At 30.3% G+C, this 22,069-nt stretch overlaps 3 protein-coding genes across 6 annotated transcripts; 2 read left to right on the top strand and 1 right to left on the bottom strand.

Annotated features, from left to right (window-relative positions):
- Window positions 1–91: 91 nt before the first annotated feature.
- On the top strand, window positions 92–8,430 carry dor (vacuolar protein sorting-associated protein 18 dor). The gene is made up of 18 exons (XM_018458844.1): window positions 92–375; window positions 590–683; window positions 756–939; window positions 1,358–1,692; window positions 2,179–2,368; window positions 2,780–2,901; window positions 3,192–3,407; window positions 3,751–3,867; window positions 3,936–4,048; window positions 4,461–4,572; window positions 4,867–5,049; window positions 5,567–5,884; window positions 6,060–6,195; window positions 6,315–6,536; window positions 6,672–6,823; window positions 7,066–7,163; window positions 7,363–7,674; window positions 8,260–8,430. Exons 2-18 carry the CDS (start codon window positions 603–605, stop codon window positions 8,321–8,323), a joined length of 2,955 nt encoding a protein of 984 aa, XP_018314346.1. The 5' UTR covers window positions 92–375; window positions 590–602; the 3' UTR covers window positions 8,324–8,430.
- Window positions 8,431–9,314: 884 nt separating this feature from the next.
- Window positions 9,315–15,424, bottom strand: LOC108729670 (DNA-3-methyladenine glycosylase). Its single transcript, XM_018458856.1, has 6 exons — window positions 15,207–15,424; window positions 12,186–12,345; window positions 11,901–12,112; window positions 11,464–11,674; window positions 9,913–10,084; window positions 9,315–9,831 (listed from the first exon to the last, which is right to left on the bottom strand). Exons 1-6 carry the CDS (start codon window positions 15,396–15,398, stop codon window positions 9,717–9,719), a joined length of 1,062 nt encoding a protein of 353 aa, XP_018314358.1. The 5' UTR covers window positions 15,399–15,424; the 3' UTR covers window positions 9,315–9,716.
- Window positions 13,237–19,964, top strand: LOC108729664 (uncharacterized). 4 transcript variants are annotated; one of them, XM_018458848.1, is made up of 5 exons: window positions 13,237–13,366; window positions 17,115–17,400; window positions 17,490–18,177; window positions 18,496–18,768; window positions 19,767–19,964. In XM_018458848.1, the coding sequence occupies exons 2-5, from the start codon at window positions 17,117–17,119 to the stop codon at window positions 19,962–19,964; spliced, it is 1,443 nt and encodes a 480-aa protein (XP_018314350.1). In that variant the 5' UTR covers window positions 13,237–13,366; window positions 17,115–17,116. The 4 variants fall into 4 exon arrangements, with proteins under 4 accessions (XP_018314350.1, XP_018314351.1, XP_018314348.1 ...); XM_018458849.1 differs by lacking the exon at window positions 13,237–13,366 and adding an exon at window positions 15,785–15,824; XM_018458846.1 differs by lacking the exon at window positions 13,237–13,366 and adding an exon at window positions 16,263–16,390.
- The last annotated feature ends 2,105 nt before the right edge of the window (window positions 19,965–22,069 follow it).

The raw sequence follows: 22,069 nt of genomic DNA on the forward strand, positions 1-22,069 counted from the left end.
TGTGAATCCAGCATAAGGATTCCGTCTCTAGATTAGCGATTTTACAGATGGCAGCCCTATACCTGGGTGACATTCGGATGGGAATCTGAACTCAGCAGCAAGTGCACGATGTAAACTAGGCTCTATTATTTGCTTCGACACGGTAGCCAATCAATTTATCGCTTTTTATGGTCTCTATTTTGTGTAAAAATGCGGTGTGAATAAGCCTAATTTGATCAAAATCGGAGGTGAGGTAGCGCAATTGAATAATTATCTCACTTTAAAAACTTTTACGATGGCGCAAAACAGTCGATTATACTTATTTAAAAGACGCAAAAGCTTTTAGGCTTGTATCAGCCCCTTCTTCATATATTATTTACCTCGAAATCAGAATCAGTAAGTGAAAGTGTTAAAATTCCTTTCTTATTAAAAAATCTACTACAATACTTATTTTATATTAATTTGATATTATGATATCTATTGTTAAGATTATATTATTTTTTACAAATTTGGATTTTATTATTTATTATGTTAAATGTAAACATTTAATAGAAACATCTTGTTTGCTCTGTATTTTAAAGTGTTATTTTAATATAATGTATGTACATAGATTTACGATCAAGATGACATCAATGTTTGATCAGTACGAGCAAGCTTCTCAGCGTTCCAAGCAAGTGCTGGCACCACCAATTCGTCCGGATATTGTATGTTTCTTACCTGACATCAACTAACGAGATACATAACCAAGTTGCTGCAATTGTAACATTGTTTTATAGAGCACAGCTGGTTTTATTCAAATGAAGCTACAAGATGATGGACCGATATTCACTAAGCAAAAAGTTAACTTTCTGCCATCGGACAAAATTCTTCATTTAGTTGTTAGCAGTAACACGATTGTAATAGCTATGGCTAACAATATTTTGTTGCGCATTGATATGAAACAACCTGATAAAACTGAAGGTAGACAATTATTTGCATTTATTATGATTATAATGTATGAATAATACAATTTTTCTTGTATACAAATATTTTGCTAATATGAAATTTATTTATTTATTTTTTTAACTGATAAATGAAAAAATAACAAATGAATTAGACAATCATATTTTATTTATAATTGTAATAATATGAATAATAACATTTTTATTTTTTAAATTGTTTAACTTATAAATATATGTATGAATTATTTTTTATTTATTTTATTATTTATTGACAAATTATATTAAGAAATTAATAAAAAGATTACAAATACAAGTTTTGTGTCTTATTATATAAAGTATACATCAAATTACATACTTTCCATATTTATTTGAAATTAATTCTTCATATAGAGGTATTTACCTTTAATGTAACATAAATATTAAATTTTCATTTGCAGAAATCGACATATCCAAATATGCACTGAGCATGAAAATATCCAGCTTATTTCTGGATCCATTGGGTCATCACATGCTGATAACTCTGGTACCAAGGCACGGAGAGAATCCACTTCCGGAATTATTCTACTTGCATAGAAAGACAACAAAGCTCAAGCAGGCTGGAAAGTTCAAGGGTCATGAAATCACTGCAGTGGGTTGGAATTTTTCTAATGCTTCGGAAACGAGCACCGGTCCCATTTTACTGGGTACTTCAAAGGGCCTGATTTTTGAAACGGAGATTGGCTTGGAGACCGATAAGATTTTTAATACGAGTTTAGAGCAGTATTGGCGTCAGGTATTATTTACTTATGCACTGTAATAGGGCCATCATTTTATTTATTCACCTATAACACCTTTTCACCATTGCGCTATTCATTTTTAATAAAGCTTCCAAATTATCTGCCTCTTTATGGTTCAAAAGAGGCAGGAGGATTGGTAAGTTCATACATTTTTTTATATGTAAATATTTATGTATATATACATATTATTCTATAAACATAAATTCAGATTTTTTAATATTACAAGGTAATAATTAGAAAAATATTTTTATTGACATTATCATTAAATCATTAAAGAAGTGTGCATGCTAAAAAAAGCTATTTTTGCTAAAAAAAAAAAGCTATACTATAAAAGTCAGAAATTTGCAGTGATCTTACATAGTCGAAATAAAAATAATATTTTTTTAATTATATATATATTTTTAATAATTAGATAACTATCTAAATATTTCATCTGAAATAGCATGAAGTGTTTTTGATGTTACATTGTGATGTGATTTTAGGTATTTGATATAGGAAAAAATAGCAAACCTCCAATCACTGGAATAGAATTTCACAAAATTCCTAATTCGGATAAATATGTGATCATTGTAACCACTCTTATGCGCATTTATCAATACATCGGTGCCATTGGCAATCCCGAAGAGAAGCCTCTCTTGCAACAAGTGTTCTATAGATATTTGAATGCACAAGGTAAAGAGAAAAATATATAAAAAGGTATTATTTCCTCATTTTCAATCAGCACATTATAATTCAATATTCCTTAAAGATGTATTAAATATATTTTGAAAACATTCAGTTATGAAAAAATTATAGATTGTTTTATATTGCACATGAAAATAGTAGAAAAAATACAGAATAAATCACAATAAAACAATCACAATAAAACTTTGTATAAATCGTTTTAAATACTTAAAGTACTTATATAAAAAATTGAGTTTTTTAAATGTAAAAAAGTTAATAACAAATAAAATGGAGTAAATAAACTATTAAAATGTTCTATTAAATAAAAATATAATTTTTTTTCAAACGAAAGAAGAATTGTTTAGTAAAGAAATTTAAGAAATATAGCACATTTGAATAAATAAATATATTACATTGCAGAGACCTTCAACGAAGTAATAAATTCTTTATCATATTCAAAGATGCAATTTTATTATCCATCACTGGGCGTCCTGCCAAAATCTTTTGGATGGCTGACGGAAGCTGGTATCCTGTATGCTGAGGTATAATAAGGTGTTATTTTTAAAGATTTAAATGTTAATGTTATATGTAAGTCTAAATATGTGTCCCTTTTTTGCTTCCATATTTCATTTATCTTCATGCGTCTTTACTCTTTTACTATCACGGAAATAAGGGAAGTTTGAATAGTTCATTCATAAATCTTGTAATTTCCTAATATGTTGTTCTTTTTACGCATGATTACTTAGAAATGTTGGTGACCTCTCCTGGAGTTAATATGGCTCGCGTTGAAAGTCATTGATCCGGATGAAGAGTGCATGATGATCGGTTTTAGGTGGACGCGAAACCGGACACGAACAATGTGCTGATCAACCAACGGATGTTGACATGTCCTGAAACGAGTCTCATGGGCAGTAACGGTCCGCAAACCACTTCAACACCCTTGTCTTTTGTGCTGACGGAATTCCATGCGCTATTGTTGTATTCAGATCATGTGAAGGGCATATCACTGCTAAATCAGGAATTGATTTTCGAAGATGTTTATAACGACGTACGTATACTTCTCAGCACTTGCTTTATTATTATTATGAGATGATAAGATATAATTACAATATACTACAGGTGCGTTCCACTTAACGTTTGCAACGTTCGCGTGCATTATTTCATCCTTGTTTAACCTTTAATGACAATAAGGATGAAGTAATATATGCGAATATTAAGTAGAACGCACCCTAAGAATCAAAAGAGTTGAAAGAGAATGCGTGTGTATAGCACAGTTATAAATAATATAAATACCATTAATTTAATAGAGCTTTTAAGAACTCATGTGATGATTGAATCTTTTCGCGAGATGTTAAATATATATCACGCAAATGTGATTTAATGATGTTTAGGCAGTTGGTAAATTAATCGGCATTACCAAAGATCCAGCGACAAGGTCAATTTGGGCTTATAGCGAGCGAGCTGTTTTCAAGTATAAAGTAACGAAGGAAGATAGGAATATTTGGCAGGTAAAAAAAAATGAGGATGTAATATTTTCAAAGTGACAATAGCGACGAAATGATGATCTTTTGCTCAGGTATATGTCGATAAACGCGAGTTTGAGCTGGCTAAGCAATATTGTAAAGCTAATCCAGCGCACATCGATCAAGTGCTCGTCAAACAAGCGGAAATGCTCTTCAAGAATAAAGAGTAAGTTCATATACACGTACATGTATTTGCATATGTATAAATGTTTATATATAAGTATTTTTTTTTTCAAATTTCATCTATTTTTGTCTAGCTAAGCGGTAGTATTTTTGTAATAAGTTCTTTGCAGGTTTTAATATGCTTATTATAACATTATTATTTGACGATCAATTGAATTTATGATATTTTAGTTTGTAATTGCGTTCCAAATCCAACAAGTCGGCTTGCAGTTTATAGAAATGAAAAATTTTGCAAAAATTTGCATATGAATATATGCAAATATATCCGTTATATATCCGTTTTGATCGAAAATAAGATTATTTGTTTTATTTGATTTATATTGATCTAATTTCTATTATAATTGTTTATTTGATTTGTTTTCTCTTGTTGTAATATTTTGAACATGATTTTGCAGATACGAAAAGAGTGCTCTAATATACGCTGACACTCATTCGTCTTTCGAGGAAATTTCATTGAAATTTTTACAGGAATGGCAAATTGAAGCACTGAAAACGTTCTTGCATAAGGTAAAGTATAAGAGCAGTTCTGTTTCACAATAAACAATCATAAAATTGATGAATATTTGCATTAATTGTAATGATTACAAATTAATACTGTAGAAAAAAATTATTTTAGTTATGTATATAATTTAGAATTTATTTATTGTTATATAATTCCAACCCAATTTTTTTCCTACTTTTACATTTACATGAACGTTTCAAATTAAAAAAATGTTTTAATATTTTCTTGTTTTAGTTTAAAATTATATTAATACAATAATAGTTATTTATTCTAAAATGAATCTGATTATTTGTCTCAAGAAACTCGACGGCTTGAAGACGCAAGACAAGACACAGATTACGATGATTGTCATTTGGGTGACAGAGCTGTTTATGAATCAAATGGGAGCTCTCCGCAGTAGCAACACATCTTATCTTCATGATATGCAGTACACAGAATTGCAGAAGCAGTTTGACAGCTTCCTCACCATTCCAAAAGTCGAGGTACTTGAAAAAAATGAGAGTAAATTGAAAAGAAAGGATATACTGAGTTTCTTAACTATATGTCATAAGTGAACATATAGTGTGTGTGATCAAAATTAACTAGAGTTATAGAGGATTTTTCGATTCAGTTTTTCATAAACATTACAGTGCATACATGCCAGCTCTTGCAGTTGGTCTGGATCACCTAGTGTATATATATATATATATATATATATATATAGGTCGAATAAAAAGATGAGCATTTCGAAAGTTTTTTTAATTATAAATATAAAAATAAACTTTAATCAATTTCTGATATTTTTAACATTTTTTACTGTTTTTGACATTTTGTGTTGTTTATAACTCTAAATTTATTCCTTCAAATATTAATATATATATATATATATATAAAATTAAGACTCATATTTTATATTTAACAAATATTGTATTTTCGTTCTTTTTTCAACTATCAAATTAAATCAAGTTATCACAAATTTAAATTAAAGTTAAGAAATGCTAACTGGAACTTTGGATGTAGGAATGTATTAGGAGAAATCGCAGCACAATATATGACTTAATGGCCAGTCACGGTGACAAAGATAATCTGATACGTCTGACAATAATGCACTGCAATTATGAGGAAGTGATTCGTCAACATTTGTATAAAAATAACTATTTAGAGGCGCTAGGGGTGCTTAAAAGTCAGAATAATAAGGATCTCTTCTATCAATTCGCCGGCATATTGTTACAAGAGTTGCCACGGCCTACGGTGGCTGTCTTGATTTCGCAAGGATCCTTACTGAAGCCAGCAAAGCTTCTACCAGCTTTGGTCTCATGCAACAGTGACGAGAAACACGTAAGGAAGAGAGGGAGAACAAATTAATAATTAATATTCTTATCTCATAATTATCATAATTATCTAATTAAGAATAACAGTTAATTAAAATTCACATTACAAAAATATGTAGAGATTATTATTTCTTCTAATTATGCATAAGTAGCTCCATCGATAATTTCTTATTTTTTTATAGGCGAAAGAAATTATTAAATATTTGGAGTTTTGCGTATACAAACAGGGTTCACAGGAGCAAGCGATTCACAACTTTCTTTTGTCCCTGTACGCACGTTACAAGCAGGATGAAGTAATGCGATATATAAGCTCTCAAGGTAAATATATCTTGTTGTTTTTTTAATGGAAAATTAATTTACGCCAGTTATGAATTGTAATCCGTTGATTTATTATAACTTTATCTTTCGAAATAAAATGATTTATTGTTTACTTTCAGGTCAAGATATCAGCATGGTGCACTACGATGTGCATTACGCGCTGCGATTGTGTCAGGAGGTAGGCTTGACGGAAGCTTGCGTGCAATTGTCGGCTTTACTCGGTCTGTGGATTACCGCTGTAGATCTTGCGCTTACAATCAGTGTAGATCTTGCCAAGCAGATTGCTGCTATGCCATCTGATCATGATGACGAGCTGAGGAAAAAACTATGGTTGAAGATAGGTAAATCAGAACAATTTTTTAATCAATAATATTAATTCAAATAGAATAGTCGATCTTTGTATGAGAATTATACTTTGAAATCTGTGTTTTAGTCTAGATTATTTTAAAATATACATTTTTTTGTTGTATGTGCAGCGGAGCACGTGGTACGAGAAAAGGACGACATACAGCAAGCAATGGAATTTTTGCAACACTGCGATTTAGTTAGGATAGAAGATATTTTACCCTTTTTCTCCGATTTTGTCACGATTGATCATTTCAAAGAAGCTATTTGCAATTCCTTGCAGGTACAAACTAAAACTAATTCTGAATTTATAATTAAATTCTGAACTAATCTTTTTTATCCTAAGAATATCTAATTTTGTATTTTTATCTACGTGTGTGTTTAATAATTATTTTGTAATTATGTATGTACAAAAAGATTATGAAATTAAAAAATATTTATAAGTAGATTCTAAAAAATATACATATAAATTAAATTTATAAATATTTATTTAATAAGTTTTTTTTTCTCTCCTATATGTAATAGGAATACAACCAGCATATTCAAGATCTTAAGGAAGAGATGCAGGAAGCCACGAAAGCAGCAGAACTAATACGGAAGGATATTCAAGCCTTCAGAACTAGGTACTAATAGAGCATTCTTCTACTATTTTTAATATTACGTTTCTACAATCTGTGTTATAAAGATTTCATCTTTAGTCAGCTGTACATTGAATTATTTAAATGAGAAAATCAATATTTTGAAAAATCATTCAGTAGAGAACGCAGTTTTCTCTGCTGAACGTAGCCAACAAGTGAAAATTAATTATGAATTTTTTTTCAGATGCACTTTTGTGCATGCGCGGGACATGTGTAATACATGCGAGGTGCAACTGTTGCTGAGACCTTTCTACGTATTTCCCTGCGGTCATAAATTTCACAGCGATTGTTTAGTGGCAGCGTTAACGCCGATGCTATCCATGGATCAGAGGACAAAATTAGCAGATCTTCAGCGACAGTTCACAGCCATTTCAAATCGGCCCGAAGATACCACCTCGACGACTTCTGTGTCATTGTCCACGAGAGACAAAATCAAGACTGATATCGATGAGCTGGTCGCCTCAGAGTGTCTCTACTGTGGAGAACTTATGATAGAGTAAGTTTAGTAGTTAAGCAGTTAAAAAATTCTAGTTACAAAATTCTAAAATTTAAAGCCTATTTAAGGATGTACCGCCCTACAAAAGGTGAATTAAAATTAAAAATGTGTTAACATTTATACTTTCATATATAAAAATGAATGAATCATGTATACATAATGAATGATGTATATATGAATTTTATATATATAATGAATTATGTATACATATATGAATTATATATACAGAAACAATTGTGTGAATAATATCGTATTCTTTTAACAATACATTTTTATAATTTATTTACTTTATTTGCTTTTATATTTTTTTTTATTTTAACTTTTTAATTTTTTGGAAACATATTTTAAGATTTATGCAAAGTTTTATTATATTACAGAGATTAGTTTTGTAATAAATAAATAAAGTTTATTTATTTCAAATTTTAATTTACTTTTGACAAGTATTATATGAGTGATATATTTAAAAAAAATTGAAATTGTAATATTTTTGGAATATCGAACAAATATATAAAATTTTATAATTTAAAAATAATATTTTTTAGATCTTAATAAATGATCGGTACAATGATTGGTTATACTTTGCAGATCAATAGACAAACCATTCATTGAGGAAGAGGATTATGAACGCGTGATGAAGGAATGGACATAATGAAAATTTCTCACTGAAAATGTGAGAGTACGCTTATCTCTTTTCTTTTATTTTTAAGAAGAGATTATTTGCGCTCTGTATTATATATCTACACATGATAATAATAGTTTGGTCATAAATTATTATGCTCTCAACGTTGAATTTTTGAGACTTGAAATTTTATTAATTTTTTATCGCTACAATCAATTTTTTAAAATGAATTAATTGAAAAAAAAATTATATGTTGAACTTTATTTTCAGATTTGTCAGGCTTGCATAATAGTGAAATTATTATAATTATCTAATTATTAGGATTACAATTTGGAGCCTATATGTATAATATAATATATAATTGTATTCAAATTGTTGTATTTATGTATATATATATATATATAGATCAATTTTTTAATATTTTATAATAGAGAAAGCTTAACATTTATAATATGGATCCAATCATTGTAACAAATTCGATTACTTTAACCAACTAATCAAAATATAATCGAATAATTTATTCATAAGCCAGAAATAAATGTATACATCTTGAATTGAAATCTTACCCAACACTAATGCCTTATAGTATATAGTATATAAGTTTTTTAACATTTTCATTTTTAAATTTTTTCGAAGAATTAGTTGTTACTTCACAAGTTAAATAATTATGTCAATATTCATAATCAATTTTTGTCAGCATCATTATGCTTTTATATAAATAAATAACGGATGGATTATTAGCTTAAACTATTTATCAGTCTTTTATAGCAAAATGGGTAATTGTACTGAATAGGGGACCCCCTCCCCCTCTTATGATCTTGACATATAATATATTGCAAGGTCATGACCCTGAGTAATCTCCAACAACAGGTTTTAGTCATCGCTCTTTCATTAAAAAGTTATTAACAAAAGAAGTTTGAAAAATTATGTTCCTTTTCTACTATATAAAATAGAAATTTTCTGCTTTAAAGCATATTTTACAACTTTCCACGTGAAGCGACTCCCATCCTACTTTCCCTTTTGCTCAGGGGCGCGCGACTTCCATGCGAAGCGACTCCCACCCCACCTCTCCCCTGCTTAGGAAATTATTTTAAAACAGAGAATTTTTGTTCTATATATTACTATTTGGAACAGAAATTCTCTGCTTTGGTAGAAAAGAGATGTTATTTTTTTAAATTCTTTTGTTAATAACTTTTTAATGAAAGACGAGCGACGGTTAAAACCTGTTGGATGTTACTCAGGATCATAACCTTGACAATATATGTACCCTATTCGGTATATTTACCGCAAAATGTTAAGAAATTGAAAAACTAGCATTTTATCGTTAAAAAAAAACAAAATGAAAATAGGACACTATATTGTGCTGATAATTCATGATGATAACATGCAGATTGGACTTGATAAAACGATCATCTTCGAGCAGTTAAAAAATTTCTATCTCTGCTTTTTTGTTTCTTTTGCTAACAGACTTATTGTCATAAATGTAATAACGTAAAGGCTTGTTGGCCCATTCCGGACCACAGCTATCGATTCCAATCCTGGCGGATTTTACGATTTTGATATCCCCTGACGCACGATCATCCTCGATCCATAGATTCTTCCACGTACAGAGAGAGTACCTGCTGTGCTGCTTGTTAAGTTGATATGCCATGCAGAGCTTCGAAGGACCATTGCATAGTTCGTGCGGTTTTAGATCGCCTTTCCTTGTTTTCGAGATGTTACGCTGATAAGCCATGTACTCCATACCTTCTATGGGATCGACGGCTCGCACCAGCACCGCGCATCCATCACCTTACCAACAATGAGGTGAACATCTACTATCGAAGCTACAGATGTAAAGGAATCTATTCTTCTAAATTTCTATTTAAGAATAAACTTCTAGGCGTATATAAAATACAATTTTTTCATGTACATACAACAGCTTTAATATGCAGCAGTGCGCACTAGAGAAGTGTCTCTAGTGCGCACTGGTGCGTCTAACCGAATTCGCTATAATGTTAGCTCCGATCCTAAGCTTCTATAATACATTTTGAAATCTGCTAAACGCGCACATTTGTGGGATTAAAAATTTATAGATTTTAGATTAATGATGCAATTCAAAATACGAAAAATCAAACATTCATAATTGTAATTGTTAATTTGATTAAATATATTTATTTAATTCTTTAACAATTAACTTTTTCTTATTTAATTTTTTAACACAATTAAACTCTTTCTTGAGTACATATTTGTAAATATAAGGAGAGCTCGGTATTTTTGTATCTAATATTTATTAAAATATTTTTTTTAATTTGCTAAACGCGCACGCTAAGATTAAAATTTATAATTTCACGAATTCTTTAATAATTGAAAATTTTTTACTTCTTAAGAATATATTTTTGTGGACAAAGAAAAATTTAAAATTTATCATGCTCATATAGACTTAAATATACAAAGTTCCGTGTACTTTTGTATTTATAAAGTCCAACTTATTGTGCAATGTAAGCGAGTTTCTCGCATTCAGAATTCTTTTCGTCGACGCTGGTGCTTCCCAGCACGTAATATCGTGTCTTTATAACATAACTACTGTCCAATTTAAGATTTTCAGGTGGTATAGCTACTATAGTAGGAGGCCTTACAAAAGGTTGGCTCTCGAGCCACAAATTATTACACGCATAAGCGAATTTTCGGTCGAAAGCGTTTTGGTCGATCGCAAAGGCATCGCAAATCTTGAAGGGATTATTGCAAAGTTTGTATTGCTTTAGGTGCGTCGCAAGTCTCGCGGTTTGTTTTTCTCTTCCGTTATCCTTCCACTGCATATTTTTTAGCAATTCCATGTACTCGAGGCCCACCAGCGGTTCCACCGCTTTGATTAATACATGCGCATTCCCTTCTAAACGTTATTTAGTATTGTAATACTAAATAATAACACTAACATATCAATTGATGACTTTCTTTTCAACTAAAAATATATTTCGAAATTGTGAAAACGCGATATTCTCTCTCTAAACAGATTTATTATAATCTTCCTGTATGTTTTTGCTATTAATGAATTAAGGGATAGTATCCTTTGCTTTCATCTTGTTTTTATAACTTTTATTATTTTCAACAATTTAATGTTAGTGGAAATAGAACATATTTTAATTCTTCATACATAAAAGTAATGAAATAAATCGATTTTTTTTACTCACCTTGGCTAGAGATATTGAAGCAATGGTACATGCCATATGTCATGTAAATATAAATAGTTCCTGGTGACATGTACATTGGCAAGTTGCGAGGTGTAACTCTGTTCTGGTAAGAGTGTGAAGCCCTGTCAATCGCACCTAAATATCCTTCAGTCTCTACAATTCTTCCCTTGAGGATAGTTCCATTTTCGAGATATCTTACAAGTATTTTTCCTATTGGAAAAAGACAAATTGTTTTTAACAAATACATAGTTTATATTGTAACAATAGAATAAAACAGAATAATAGAAAGGAAGATATAGGATATTTTTTAAGTAACCATATAAGTTTTTAAAAATAAAAATAAATTTTTAATACATTAATATAATATAAGAATTAATAAATAATAATAAAAAATTATAATTAATAATAATTATAATTTTTAATAAATTCTATGTACATAACAACCGCTGTGCCAGCTCTTCGCAGGGAATGTCAAAGAATTCATACTGCAGTCGGCCAGAAGATAATTCCTTCTCCCGTGGTGTCATAGGAGGATCTTCTAATTGACTTAATTCCAACTTCATCATCTGCAAATCCACGACTGCTCTCGGTTTTCCTTTGCTAGTACTCGCGTTCGGTTTCAACTTTTCTACCTTCTTTTCTTTTCCTGCTATATAAATATTGTAAATGAATGTATTTATAAAAATAAAAATTTTGTAACTGACTGATTAATCTTAACTAACTTTCAATGTGAGTTTCCATCTTTGGCTCTTTCTGAGAATTCTTGGATCTTTTAGAGGATGCAGAAATTTGAGAATCTGTTGTGTTGTATACATTTTCAGTATCCCGATATTCCTGATTTCGTAAGGACTTGAGGTTCAATTTTGGTCTTTCTAATATCACCTAATAGAAAGCAATAATACTGAAGCAAAAATATAATATTTGCGTCACATAAAAAGACACCTATAATTTAAAAAAAGTTATATTGAAAAAAAATATATATACATAAATAAGCTGTAATTTATAAACTATTTATATACATAGTCCATGATAGAAGTCATTCAGAAAAGTCTAACTTATTATTATTGTTAAAAACAAAATTAAATTAATTTAATAAATTAATTATGTATAATATATTGTTCCAATACCATATCTAATTATTTTAAACAATAAAAATTATATAGGCTTTAATGAAATAAATAAAAAATAAAAAGTCTTTGAGAGCTGGATGTTGTTGCGATTATAATTTATTTTAATCGAATTATTCTTAAAAAATTTTTTTATTTTCTCAGATATATTAGTAATACATGAGACAGAAAAGTATCGTCGTCTTTCTTGATACTTTTCTGTCCCATTTATTACTAATATATCTGAGAAAATAAAAAATTTTTTAAAGAATGATTTGGCGGTACGAATAGCATGTACGGAATTAACAAGCTATGTTGTAAGTTTATCAAAGTACTCAAGGATAAACTCCCAGTTTTGTCACATACAAACGTTGTTTACAGAATTGATTGCAGGAATTGCGACGCATTTTGTGGATCAAACCAGTAAAATGTTAAGGATAAGAATTAAGGAGCATAAAAACCACATTAATTGGAAAACAACACAATACTCCGTAATTACTGAACATAGACTGGAATTTGTACACGATTTTAACTGGGATGATATAAAAATTCTAGATAAAGAAAGGTTTTTAAATAAACTAATATCTGAAATGATTTTTATACATAAACAAAAAATAGCTTGAACGTACAGCGATACGGAATTTTTAGATCCCTTATACACTACTTTAATTTCTGAGACTTGATATTTCCCCCTCTTCTTTAGTTTATCGAGCTGTGATGTTACTTGACGCATGATATCATTAGATCCATGATAAGCGTGCTATCAACATCGCGTGATATGCTCACTTTTTAACTATGTAAGTTTTTGATTTAACTACCTTTAGTTTAATGTTCAATCTTTATTTCATTGACTCATGTTTTATTATTTGGTACATTTGAAAATCTAATGGACATTATTGAATATATATGGATCGAGTTGAATATTTCATTTAGATATATCTTATCCACAGTTCACATAACAATGAGCAAAATAATTTTTGTAATCTTAAATACAATTTAATGATCCAATGTGTACAATTGTTTAATCAATTTTGTATATTTTACTTATGGTCTTAATGTAACTGCTGAAGAGGATCCTAACCATGGATCGAAACGTTTAATTAATTGTTATATACAATAAATTAACAACTCCTTAAGACCGAAACTTATAATTTTTGCACAAATTGTTGAAATTAATAAATCTTTATTATTCGCTTCTAAGACCTTGCGTAGTGGTGTATGCCCTTTAAAAATATTGTTTTGAAAATAATTAAAGCTTCAAATCTTATGCTGACATAGTAAAAATTCTGGTGTCAAGAATTAATTAACTTCCTAGTCGGTTACTGTGACGGGAAGTTCACTAATTCTTGACACTGGAATTCTTCATCAATTCTATCATGTGCAGCAGAAAATGTAAAACTTTAATATTTTTTTAACAAGGATGGTTCAAATTGGAGCCAAAATATTCATATCATTTAACATTATAGTACAAATGTTAAATAATGTTGTTATCTGTGTTTGACTCTCATTAGCCCTTATCATTTGCTTTGGCATTTTTTTAAAACTTGGTAGTCCTATCAATTTATTATTAAAAAAAAATACCATTAATATATATGCCGCACCTATGCTATACTTGCTATGCTATACCATGTGTATTTATTTTATGCTGCACGTTAATAACTAATACACAAGTGTGATTTGTATTAACTCTGTGTCACAGTATCTTATTTTATATCTTACTGCAGATCAAAGTACAATTGATTCGCAGTAATTGGAAAGAATCGAAAACTACAATTAATCAATTACTGTGAATCAACCATATATTGATCTGCACAAAGATGTAATATACAACTTTTAAATATTAACACAATATTCTGTCTGCATCTAAGACTATCACACTTTTCTCAAATTGGATTCTGTCTTGTCAAGCGATATATTGTTAGTCTGGACACAAATGGAGATCTACAACTTTAATTTTGTAATGAGGACAAGACTGTTGTAAATAAGTTTTTATGATAGCCTGTAAGTTATTGCTCACTGATAATAATCCTATAAGAACCAAAATATCTGAGACTTTAAATATGATTTTGTAATAGATAAATCAGAATCTGTTACACTAATAGCATGTTTAATTCATTGCCCTTTATTAATATTTATTTGGTAGTAAAAAAAATTGGCTGGTATAAGAAAATCAGTAGTCTCAATTGTAGGCTGTTGACCAACTTCACTGATTCACCAATAAGACTTAGGACTGTCAACTATCGACTTATTGTAGAATCAGTATTATGAGTTTTCCACAATAAGTCATTATCCAAGTTTTAAGTCTTTAGCCATAAGAAACTGACAAATCACAGTTAATAATTTTTCTCACATGCAACCATGATTGATTGAATAACGACTTATTATAGAAAGCTCATTAGACTTTCGTTTTTAATATCATATTTCAGAAAGAACCAAACCGGTATCGGACAGTTGCGACACTTCCGCTGTAAGAGAAAATAAGGGAAAAATGCCGATTCTTGAAGAAATATTTATTTTATTTACTTCTACTCCGTTAGAATAAACAAGCTGATAAAGCAACTTGTACTTATTTAGCGACTACGATACAAACATAAGATGGAAACAAACCGGCGTGGTTTGAATCTAATTAGTAGTTACCGTATCTTCATCATCCTTATTATTCTCTATTTTATTCTCCTGTTGAATCCTCGTAGCTGCTCTTGTCCGTTTCATCAAATTGCTTTCTGCTACGAATTTAATCGTTTCGCAACCTCCAATGGCTCGAGAAAGAATAATTTCTACGCGAGACAAGACAAAACGTCGAATTGTAAACAAATTACACAAAATCATATTCAAGTAGGCCACTTCTAACCTGTACGTATGTAAAGCTGGTTCTACATTAGTCTCGTCGCAAGCGTTGCGGTCCAATCAACGACAAGCTAGCTCGATTCTGATTGGATGCGACGCTGCGATGCGACTAATGGGCTGCGTTCAGCAGACTCAACAGTTTTGCAACCGTTTTATGATTGTCTGCTGAGATAGGACCATTCTTCTAGATCTAAAAGTATGATCCAATTAGCGCGAAGGAAATTTCCAACAGTTGCAAAACAAACGTTCTGCTGAACGCAGCCAATGTAGAATCAACTTCAACATATTCCGTTGAAGCAACGTTCAGCATGGTTGAGTCTGTTTTTTTTTATTTATGTACTAAAACTGCACCATAACTAGCATTTTGTTACTTTCGCCAAATATCGAACTTATGTCACTTTAAGTTCTGTGAGTTTACATTTTATATTAATTCAATCACAGAAAATTGAGTTATTAATATACATTAATAATCAAAACAAGAAGTATGTATATTTTAGTATAAAATAATATTTTATCATAATTTGCAAATTTTATATATATGTGTGTGTATTATCCGTTTCTATCAATGTAAATTAACATTAATTTCGGTTTAATTTATTTTTTATCTTTTTTTTTCTTAGAACGCGAGAAAGATAAAAAGGGAGTTAAACCGAAGTTGAGGTTAATTTACCTTTATAGATATGAATCGGTAGTCGAAGATCTTAAGATTTAGGCCCTGCGCACAATGGAGGAAATATTAGGAACAGGAATAGATATTAAGATTTCAACCTATCAGAAACCGTGTATTCCGGTGTAACTGGTATCTGATAGGTTAAAATCTCAATATCTATTCCTGTTCCTAATATTTCCTCTATTGTGCGCAAGGCCTTAACCAGTTTTAACCTAAATGGATGACTATGATTTTTTGCATTTACTATATAGTTGTACAGCAAGCCGTTTAACTCGACTGATGGAAAGGAATAAAGTCCAATTTGGTCAGTCTTAAGAAAATCGGTAGTCTTAGGGCCATGACACACAAAAAAACTTAAGCAGTAAAACGTAAACAGTAAGCGAATTGGTCAATCATAGTAGAGTCCATAATATGGACCATCCACAAATTGGTCAATCATAGTAGAGTCCATAGTAAAGCCATAATATAAGCAATAGCGAATCCAACATGTTGATTTTCTTACTGCTTATGTCTTATTGCCTTAAATTTTTTATGTGCCAGGCCCCTTAGGCCCAGTTCCACAACTCACGGTTAACTCTTAATCAAGGTTCAACTTGTTTCTCATCTCTTTCCAATTCTAGAATTGGAAAGAGATGAGAAACAAGTTGAACCTTGATTAAGAGTTAACCGTGAATTGTGGAACTGGACCTTAGTCGTACAAGTTGGCTGTTGGCCAACTTTACCGATTCATTGATAAGACTTAGGATTACGAACTCATTGTAGAATCAGCTTAAAGCATAACTTATTCATATGCATTGCAACTATGCTTTCTTGTGCTTTCTAATTACAATTGAAATAAAGGAGTACAAGAACGGTCAAATTTATCGAAAGGAACAATAATTAGAAATAAATTATAAAATATACACAATTAAAGCTAAATTATAAAATATAGAGCTAAAGCTTATTTTCTATATGAAGAATTTAATTTTGAATCGTACATATTTAAACATTTTATTAATGGTAATAAATTAATTTTTTTTAAATCGAAGATATGGCTGACGAACGAGAGACAATGAGTACAAAGGCAAAGCTTTCAAAATTACATTGTCCGTTTACTTGGGAAATATTGGACAGTATGATAAAACATTCCTTAATATGTCAGAAGCAAGCATATGACGAAATTGATGATGAAACAGATGATGAAAGATCTTACCTCTTAGAACATTTATTAATATATTTATTTAAATGTTACAAAGCTTTATTAAGTATAGATAACGATGAAGTAATAAAAAGAATTGAAAAAGCTGAAGAGATTTTAAAGCAGATTCAACAAAAGTATGATATACAATACTTATTTTTGGTATATAATACGTATTATATTTTAAAATTGCTTAATCTATATGTTATCATTTGTATGATTATAGGACAGAATTTAATCAAATAATAAGAACAATTGAACATGTTTTTTATGCTACAAAATGCTTTATTTTGTATGATGCTTATGATATAGATGGATTAGAAGAGATATTGCAAAATGTTATTGATCCTAAAGATTTCAATAATGTAGAATTAGGTGCGTTGTATGGCTGTCAAAGTGTTGTATGGTCATGCTTAAATGATTTTGGTATGCATAAAGCAGTTGACATGGCTAAGAAAGCAGTAGAAAGGGATCAAAATTGTGCATTATGGCATTTTATTCTGGCAAAGAATCTTAGACGTCAAAGACGTTCAATAAATGTTACATCTGACGTATCAGATTTGGAAAAAATACATTTTGAAATAGCATTTGCTATGTCTAAGAATGACAGGTTTGGAGTATATTATTTGCAAATGCGTATTGAAAGTTTTTACAAATATAATAGAGATAGAGATTATGTGATGAGGAAAAACGCTAATGAAAAAGAAGTAATAAACATCGCCAAACAGATTTTAAGAACGAAACCAACTAATCATAAAGTGCTATTACGACTAGCTCGTATATTTCTACGTGCATTCTCAGATGAAAGACTATTTGCAAAAGAGTGTCTTGATGCTGTATACAAAATAATGCCAAATAATTCTACATATCTGCATTATACCGCAATGTTATATGAGCAGAGTGGAGATTATAAAGTTAGTGTAATATAATATTATTGTACTACTTAGAAGAAATAATAAATATAATTAAATTTTATATTTGGGGTGAAAAAATTCTAACAATAATGAATAAATAAATATGAGTTATGCAATGTAGATATATCAAAAAATGTAAGATTTTTTTTATACTTAAGTAAGTTTTTATTTGTTAAAAAAAATATTTTTTATAAATAATTGTATTCTTTTCCTATCTGTGCTTGTTACTTCTCATATTTATCTGTAAATATCGCAGTACAGTTCAATGTTTTGAATATCATATCTTTTTCTTTTAATTATATATATTGTATTTTTTAGGAAGCCTTAAAGTATTTCAAAAAGGCTGCTGATTGTAATAACTTGGTGGCAGAACTCGCCTATATACAGTATGGTTGGGAAGTAGGAGAGCTGGAACCACTACCACATTTATTGCGAATGTCGAAGAAATATGAACAGGCAATTAAAGAACGACAAATAGATATATTTCTAGCTATTGCTATAACTTATTATTCTCTGCATAAAGATACACTAAATGCAGCAAAATATTTTTTAAAAGCACTTGCTATGGATTCAGTGAGCAACAAATTCAAGGTATTTAGATATAAAGATTGAAACATACGTAGTTGTAATATTAGTCTGTTATTATTCTGTATTTAAATTATCTCAACATATTTTTTACCTATAAGTATCTTATAAGTACCATAACTCATTTTTTTTATGATAAAAATATGACTGAAGAAAAAAATTGAATGGTATGGAAAAAACGACCGAATTTGGCAGAAACAACCGTCGAGAACTAAATTCCACAATAGAGAGTTTGCATAATTTTTGAAAAAATATTGCATTTTATAATTTATATTTAATTTATATATATTTATATATAGGCAACTTGGCGAGATGGGATGGAACTCGCTTCGCGTGGAAGTTGTGCGCCCCTCAGCAGAGGAGGTGGGGTGGAAGTCGCGTGCCCCCAAACAAGGGGGAGGTGGGATGAGAGTCGCTTCATGTGAAAAGTTGTAAAAAAATTTCTTAAAGCAGAAAATTTCTGTTTTATATAGTAGAAAAGAGACATCATTTTTTAAAACTTTTTTTTGTTAATAAAGAGATTTTTAATAAATGATGAATAACGACTAAAACCTAGTGAAGGTTACTCAGGGTCATGACCTTGACAACATATGTCAAGGTCATTAAAATCGTTGAGGTTGTTGGTAATATACCCAAAGTAATTTTTATGTGACTTTAACAACGCTATTAAAAGTCAAATTAATATTGCCATCTAATATGCAACTTAAAACTTTACAATTTTTGTATGTAATATTTGTTTTGGAAATGCTTATTTCCTGAAATATTAAAGGGTTCTGCCACTTTTTATATATATTATTCAGAATGCGCTTACAATAATGTTAGCGTGCTAACATTTTATACCTTACGTTACGCATATTATAGAATTTCGGAGATAAAAACGCGCTTTTTCAATAAAATTTGAAATACGGATCCCTATATGTGTTCGTGTGCGCACATACGCTTAATGACAGACTATGAACTTTCTTAAATTATTGAAATAAATTAATCCTTTTTATATTTTCTAGACATTTTATAGATTTCTTGACTTTAATACCCAGAGTATTTTATCATTTTTAAACGATTATTTTTGTCGTCTTCTGGAAAAAGGAAATACAAGGTCACATAAAACAATGTGTGAAGAAATAAAAAAATACTTGGATGTGCAGAATGTAATGGAAGATTTGTATGCCTTATCTGTAGATATTAAAGAAAAAACATTCTAATTTAAATACCAATTAAAATTGATTAAATATCAATAAAATATTTTTTAAGTTATTATTTTAATATATTCTATATTATTATATTAATTATATTAATATATTCCATATTATTTTAAACATATTCTATATTTTAATTACAATTATGATTATTTATTTGTTCATTATATTTTCGTATTAAATATAGATCATAAAACTTACATGTAACTTATATGTTAAAATCATAATAGTACCAAATAGAAATATGTTTAATAATAGTTGAATATTATAATTATATGAATTTTAAAGTTGAAAACAAATCAATAACTACTATGATTCTAAGTTGACATTTTTCTTTCTAAACAATATTGGAAATAGGAATTTGACCATTTTGATTTCCCGTATCTCCAAACCTAGCGAGAGTCTCGTTAGCGCACATTGCGATAGCAATCCACTGATCACTCTAGAGATCCTAAAAGTAGAGATCGGCCAAAGCCGGTGCATGATCGGCCAAAGCCGGTGAAACCGAAAATCATATGTGATCTTGGAAATGCACGCCAATATATCGGCCGGTATTCATAGTCAAATCTTATATTCAAGACCGTCTTATGCGGGATCTACAATAGAAGTCGTAGCAGTCGTAAGGTCTATAAGTCGTAGAAAATTGACCAATCACAGTCGAATATGAAAAAAATAATCGACTGTGATTGGTCAATTTTCTACGATTTAAGACCCTACGACCGCTACGACTTCTATTGTAGATCCCGCATTAAGTACAGTCTTAAGATGTCACGAACCAATCAGAGGGCCGCATTAGCGTCTTAAGACATTACTTAAAACGGTCTTGAAATAAGAATCGACTATGAATACCGGCTATAAACGTCAATTTCGATGAGAATCTTAACAGCAAGCTGGTGTCACTTCTTTTTCATATTCGCTTCTCTCACTCTCACATCTGGTTTCACAACAACATGACAAAGCCAATCACGGATCGAGTCGGCATTGGCCGATCTTTACTTTTAAGCCTGATTTATAATGGCCGTAACCGTTAACTTATGCCGGTGCCGGTAAAGTTCAACCATAGGATTTCAATGCTTTCGTTCATACTAATACGGCAAGTTAGTATGAACGAAAGCATTGAAATCCTATAGTTGAACTTTACTGGCACCGGCATAAGTTAACGGTTACGGCCATTATAAATCAGGCTTAAAACAGTTACAGAATAGGGACCCTTGAATCGTTTGTATTACGGATAAAACTATTCCAAATTTGATAGTAGTGACATCTTTCATTCACTTCTTATACTTATTATATATCGTTGTGTCTCATTTAAACGCATTCATCTATCCTTATCTAAAGGATCCTTATTTAAAGGATATCATCTATCCTTATCTAAAGGATCTTTAACTTAAGCAGTGAGGATATCAACACGTTGGATTCGTTACTGCTTACGTTATGGTTTTACGGTTTCTATTGTGATTGGTCGATTCGTTTACTGCTTAAGTCTTAACACCCGTATTCATAGTCGGGTCTTATATTTAAGACTTCCTTAAATTTATTTTTAGATGCTTCACGAATGATTTCATTGGCTATTGAGCATCTAAGTTTTTTTATGTGCCATGACCTTAACATATTGCAACGCCATCTCTTAGAAGATCGAACACTTACTACTAGACACAATGGCTGCGTTCAGCAGACTCAACAGTTTTGCAACCGTTTTATGATTGTCTGCTGAGATAGGACCATTCTTCTAGATCTAAAAGTATGATCCAATTAGCGCGAAGGAAACTTACAACAGTTGCAAAACAAACGTTCTGCTGAACGCAGCCAATTATTGCTTTGTTTACCATTCCGAGTCTACCGGTATTCATAGTCAATTTTTATATTCAAGACCGTCATGGGCTGCGGTCCACTTGATGCTACAAACGCTTCGAAGCGACCAATCAGAACAAAGAATTTTACGAATTGATTAATCAAAGAATGCTTTGAAGCGTTTGTAGCGTCAAGTGGATCACAGCCTTAGGCTGCCTTTCCATGGAGAAAGAAACCACGGAACGGAATATTGACAGAAAAGAGATATGCTGGATTCACACTGCATTCGATTTTCATCGTACGACGAAAATCGGATGCAG

The sequence above is a fragment of the Mycetomoellerius zeteki genome, unplaced genomic scaffold, assembly GCF_001594055.1.
Source record: "Mycetomoellerius zeteki isolate Tzet28-1 unplaced genomic scaffold, Tzet1.0 scaffold79, whole genome shotgun sequence".
Classification (NCBI taxonomy): Eukaryota; Metazoa; Arthropoda; class Insecta; order Hymenoptera; family Formicidae; genus Mycetomoellerius; species Mycetomoellerius zeteki.

Excerpts from the sequence above, each read along its gene's own strand:
- dor (XM_018458844.1), top strand. The coding sequence starts at position 603 with ATGACATCAATGTTTGATCAGTACGAGCAAGCTTCTCAGCGTTCCAAG. Across the intron at positions 2,902-3,191 it reads CTGGTATCCTGTATGCTGAG|GTGGACGCGAAACCGGACAC; the intron begins GTATAATAAGGT and ends GATCGGTTTTAG. Across the intron at positions 3,408-3,750 it reads TCGAAGATGTTTATAACGAC|GCAGTTGGTAAATTAATCGG; the intron begins GTACGTATACTT and ends AATGATGTTTAG.
- LOC108729670 (XM_018458856.1), bottom strand. The coding sequence starts at position 15,398 with ATGATTTTGTGTAATTTGTTTACAATTCGACGTTTTGTCTTGTCTCGC. Across the intron at positions 12,346-15,206 it reads ATAAGGATGATGAAGATACG|GTGATATTAGAAAGACCAAA; the intron begins GTAACTACTAAT and ends GCTTTCTATTAG. Across the intron at positions 9,832-9,912 it reads CTTAACAAGCAGCACAGCAG|GATTGGAATCGATAGCTGTG; the intron begins GTACTCTCTCTG and ends AAAATCCGCCAG.
- LOC108729664 (XM_018458846.1), top strand. The coding sequence starts at position 16,303 with ATGGATGACTATGATTTTTTGCATTTACTATATAGTTGTACAGCAAGC. Across the intron at positions 16,391-17,114 it reads AAGGAATAAAGTCCAATTTG|ATATGGCTGACGAACGAGAG; the intron begins GTCAGTCTTAAG and ends TTTAAATCGAAG. Across the intron at positions 18,178-18,495 it reads AGCAGAGTGGAGATTATAAA|GAAGCCTTAAAGTATTTCAA; the intron begins GTTAGTGTAATA and ends TGTATTTTTTAG.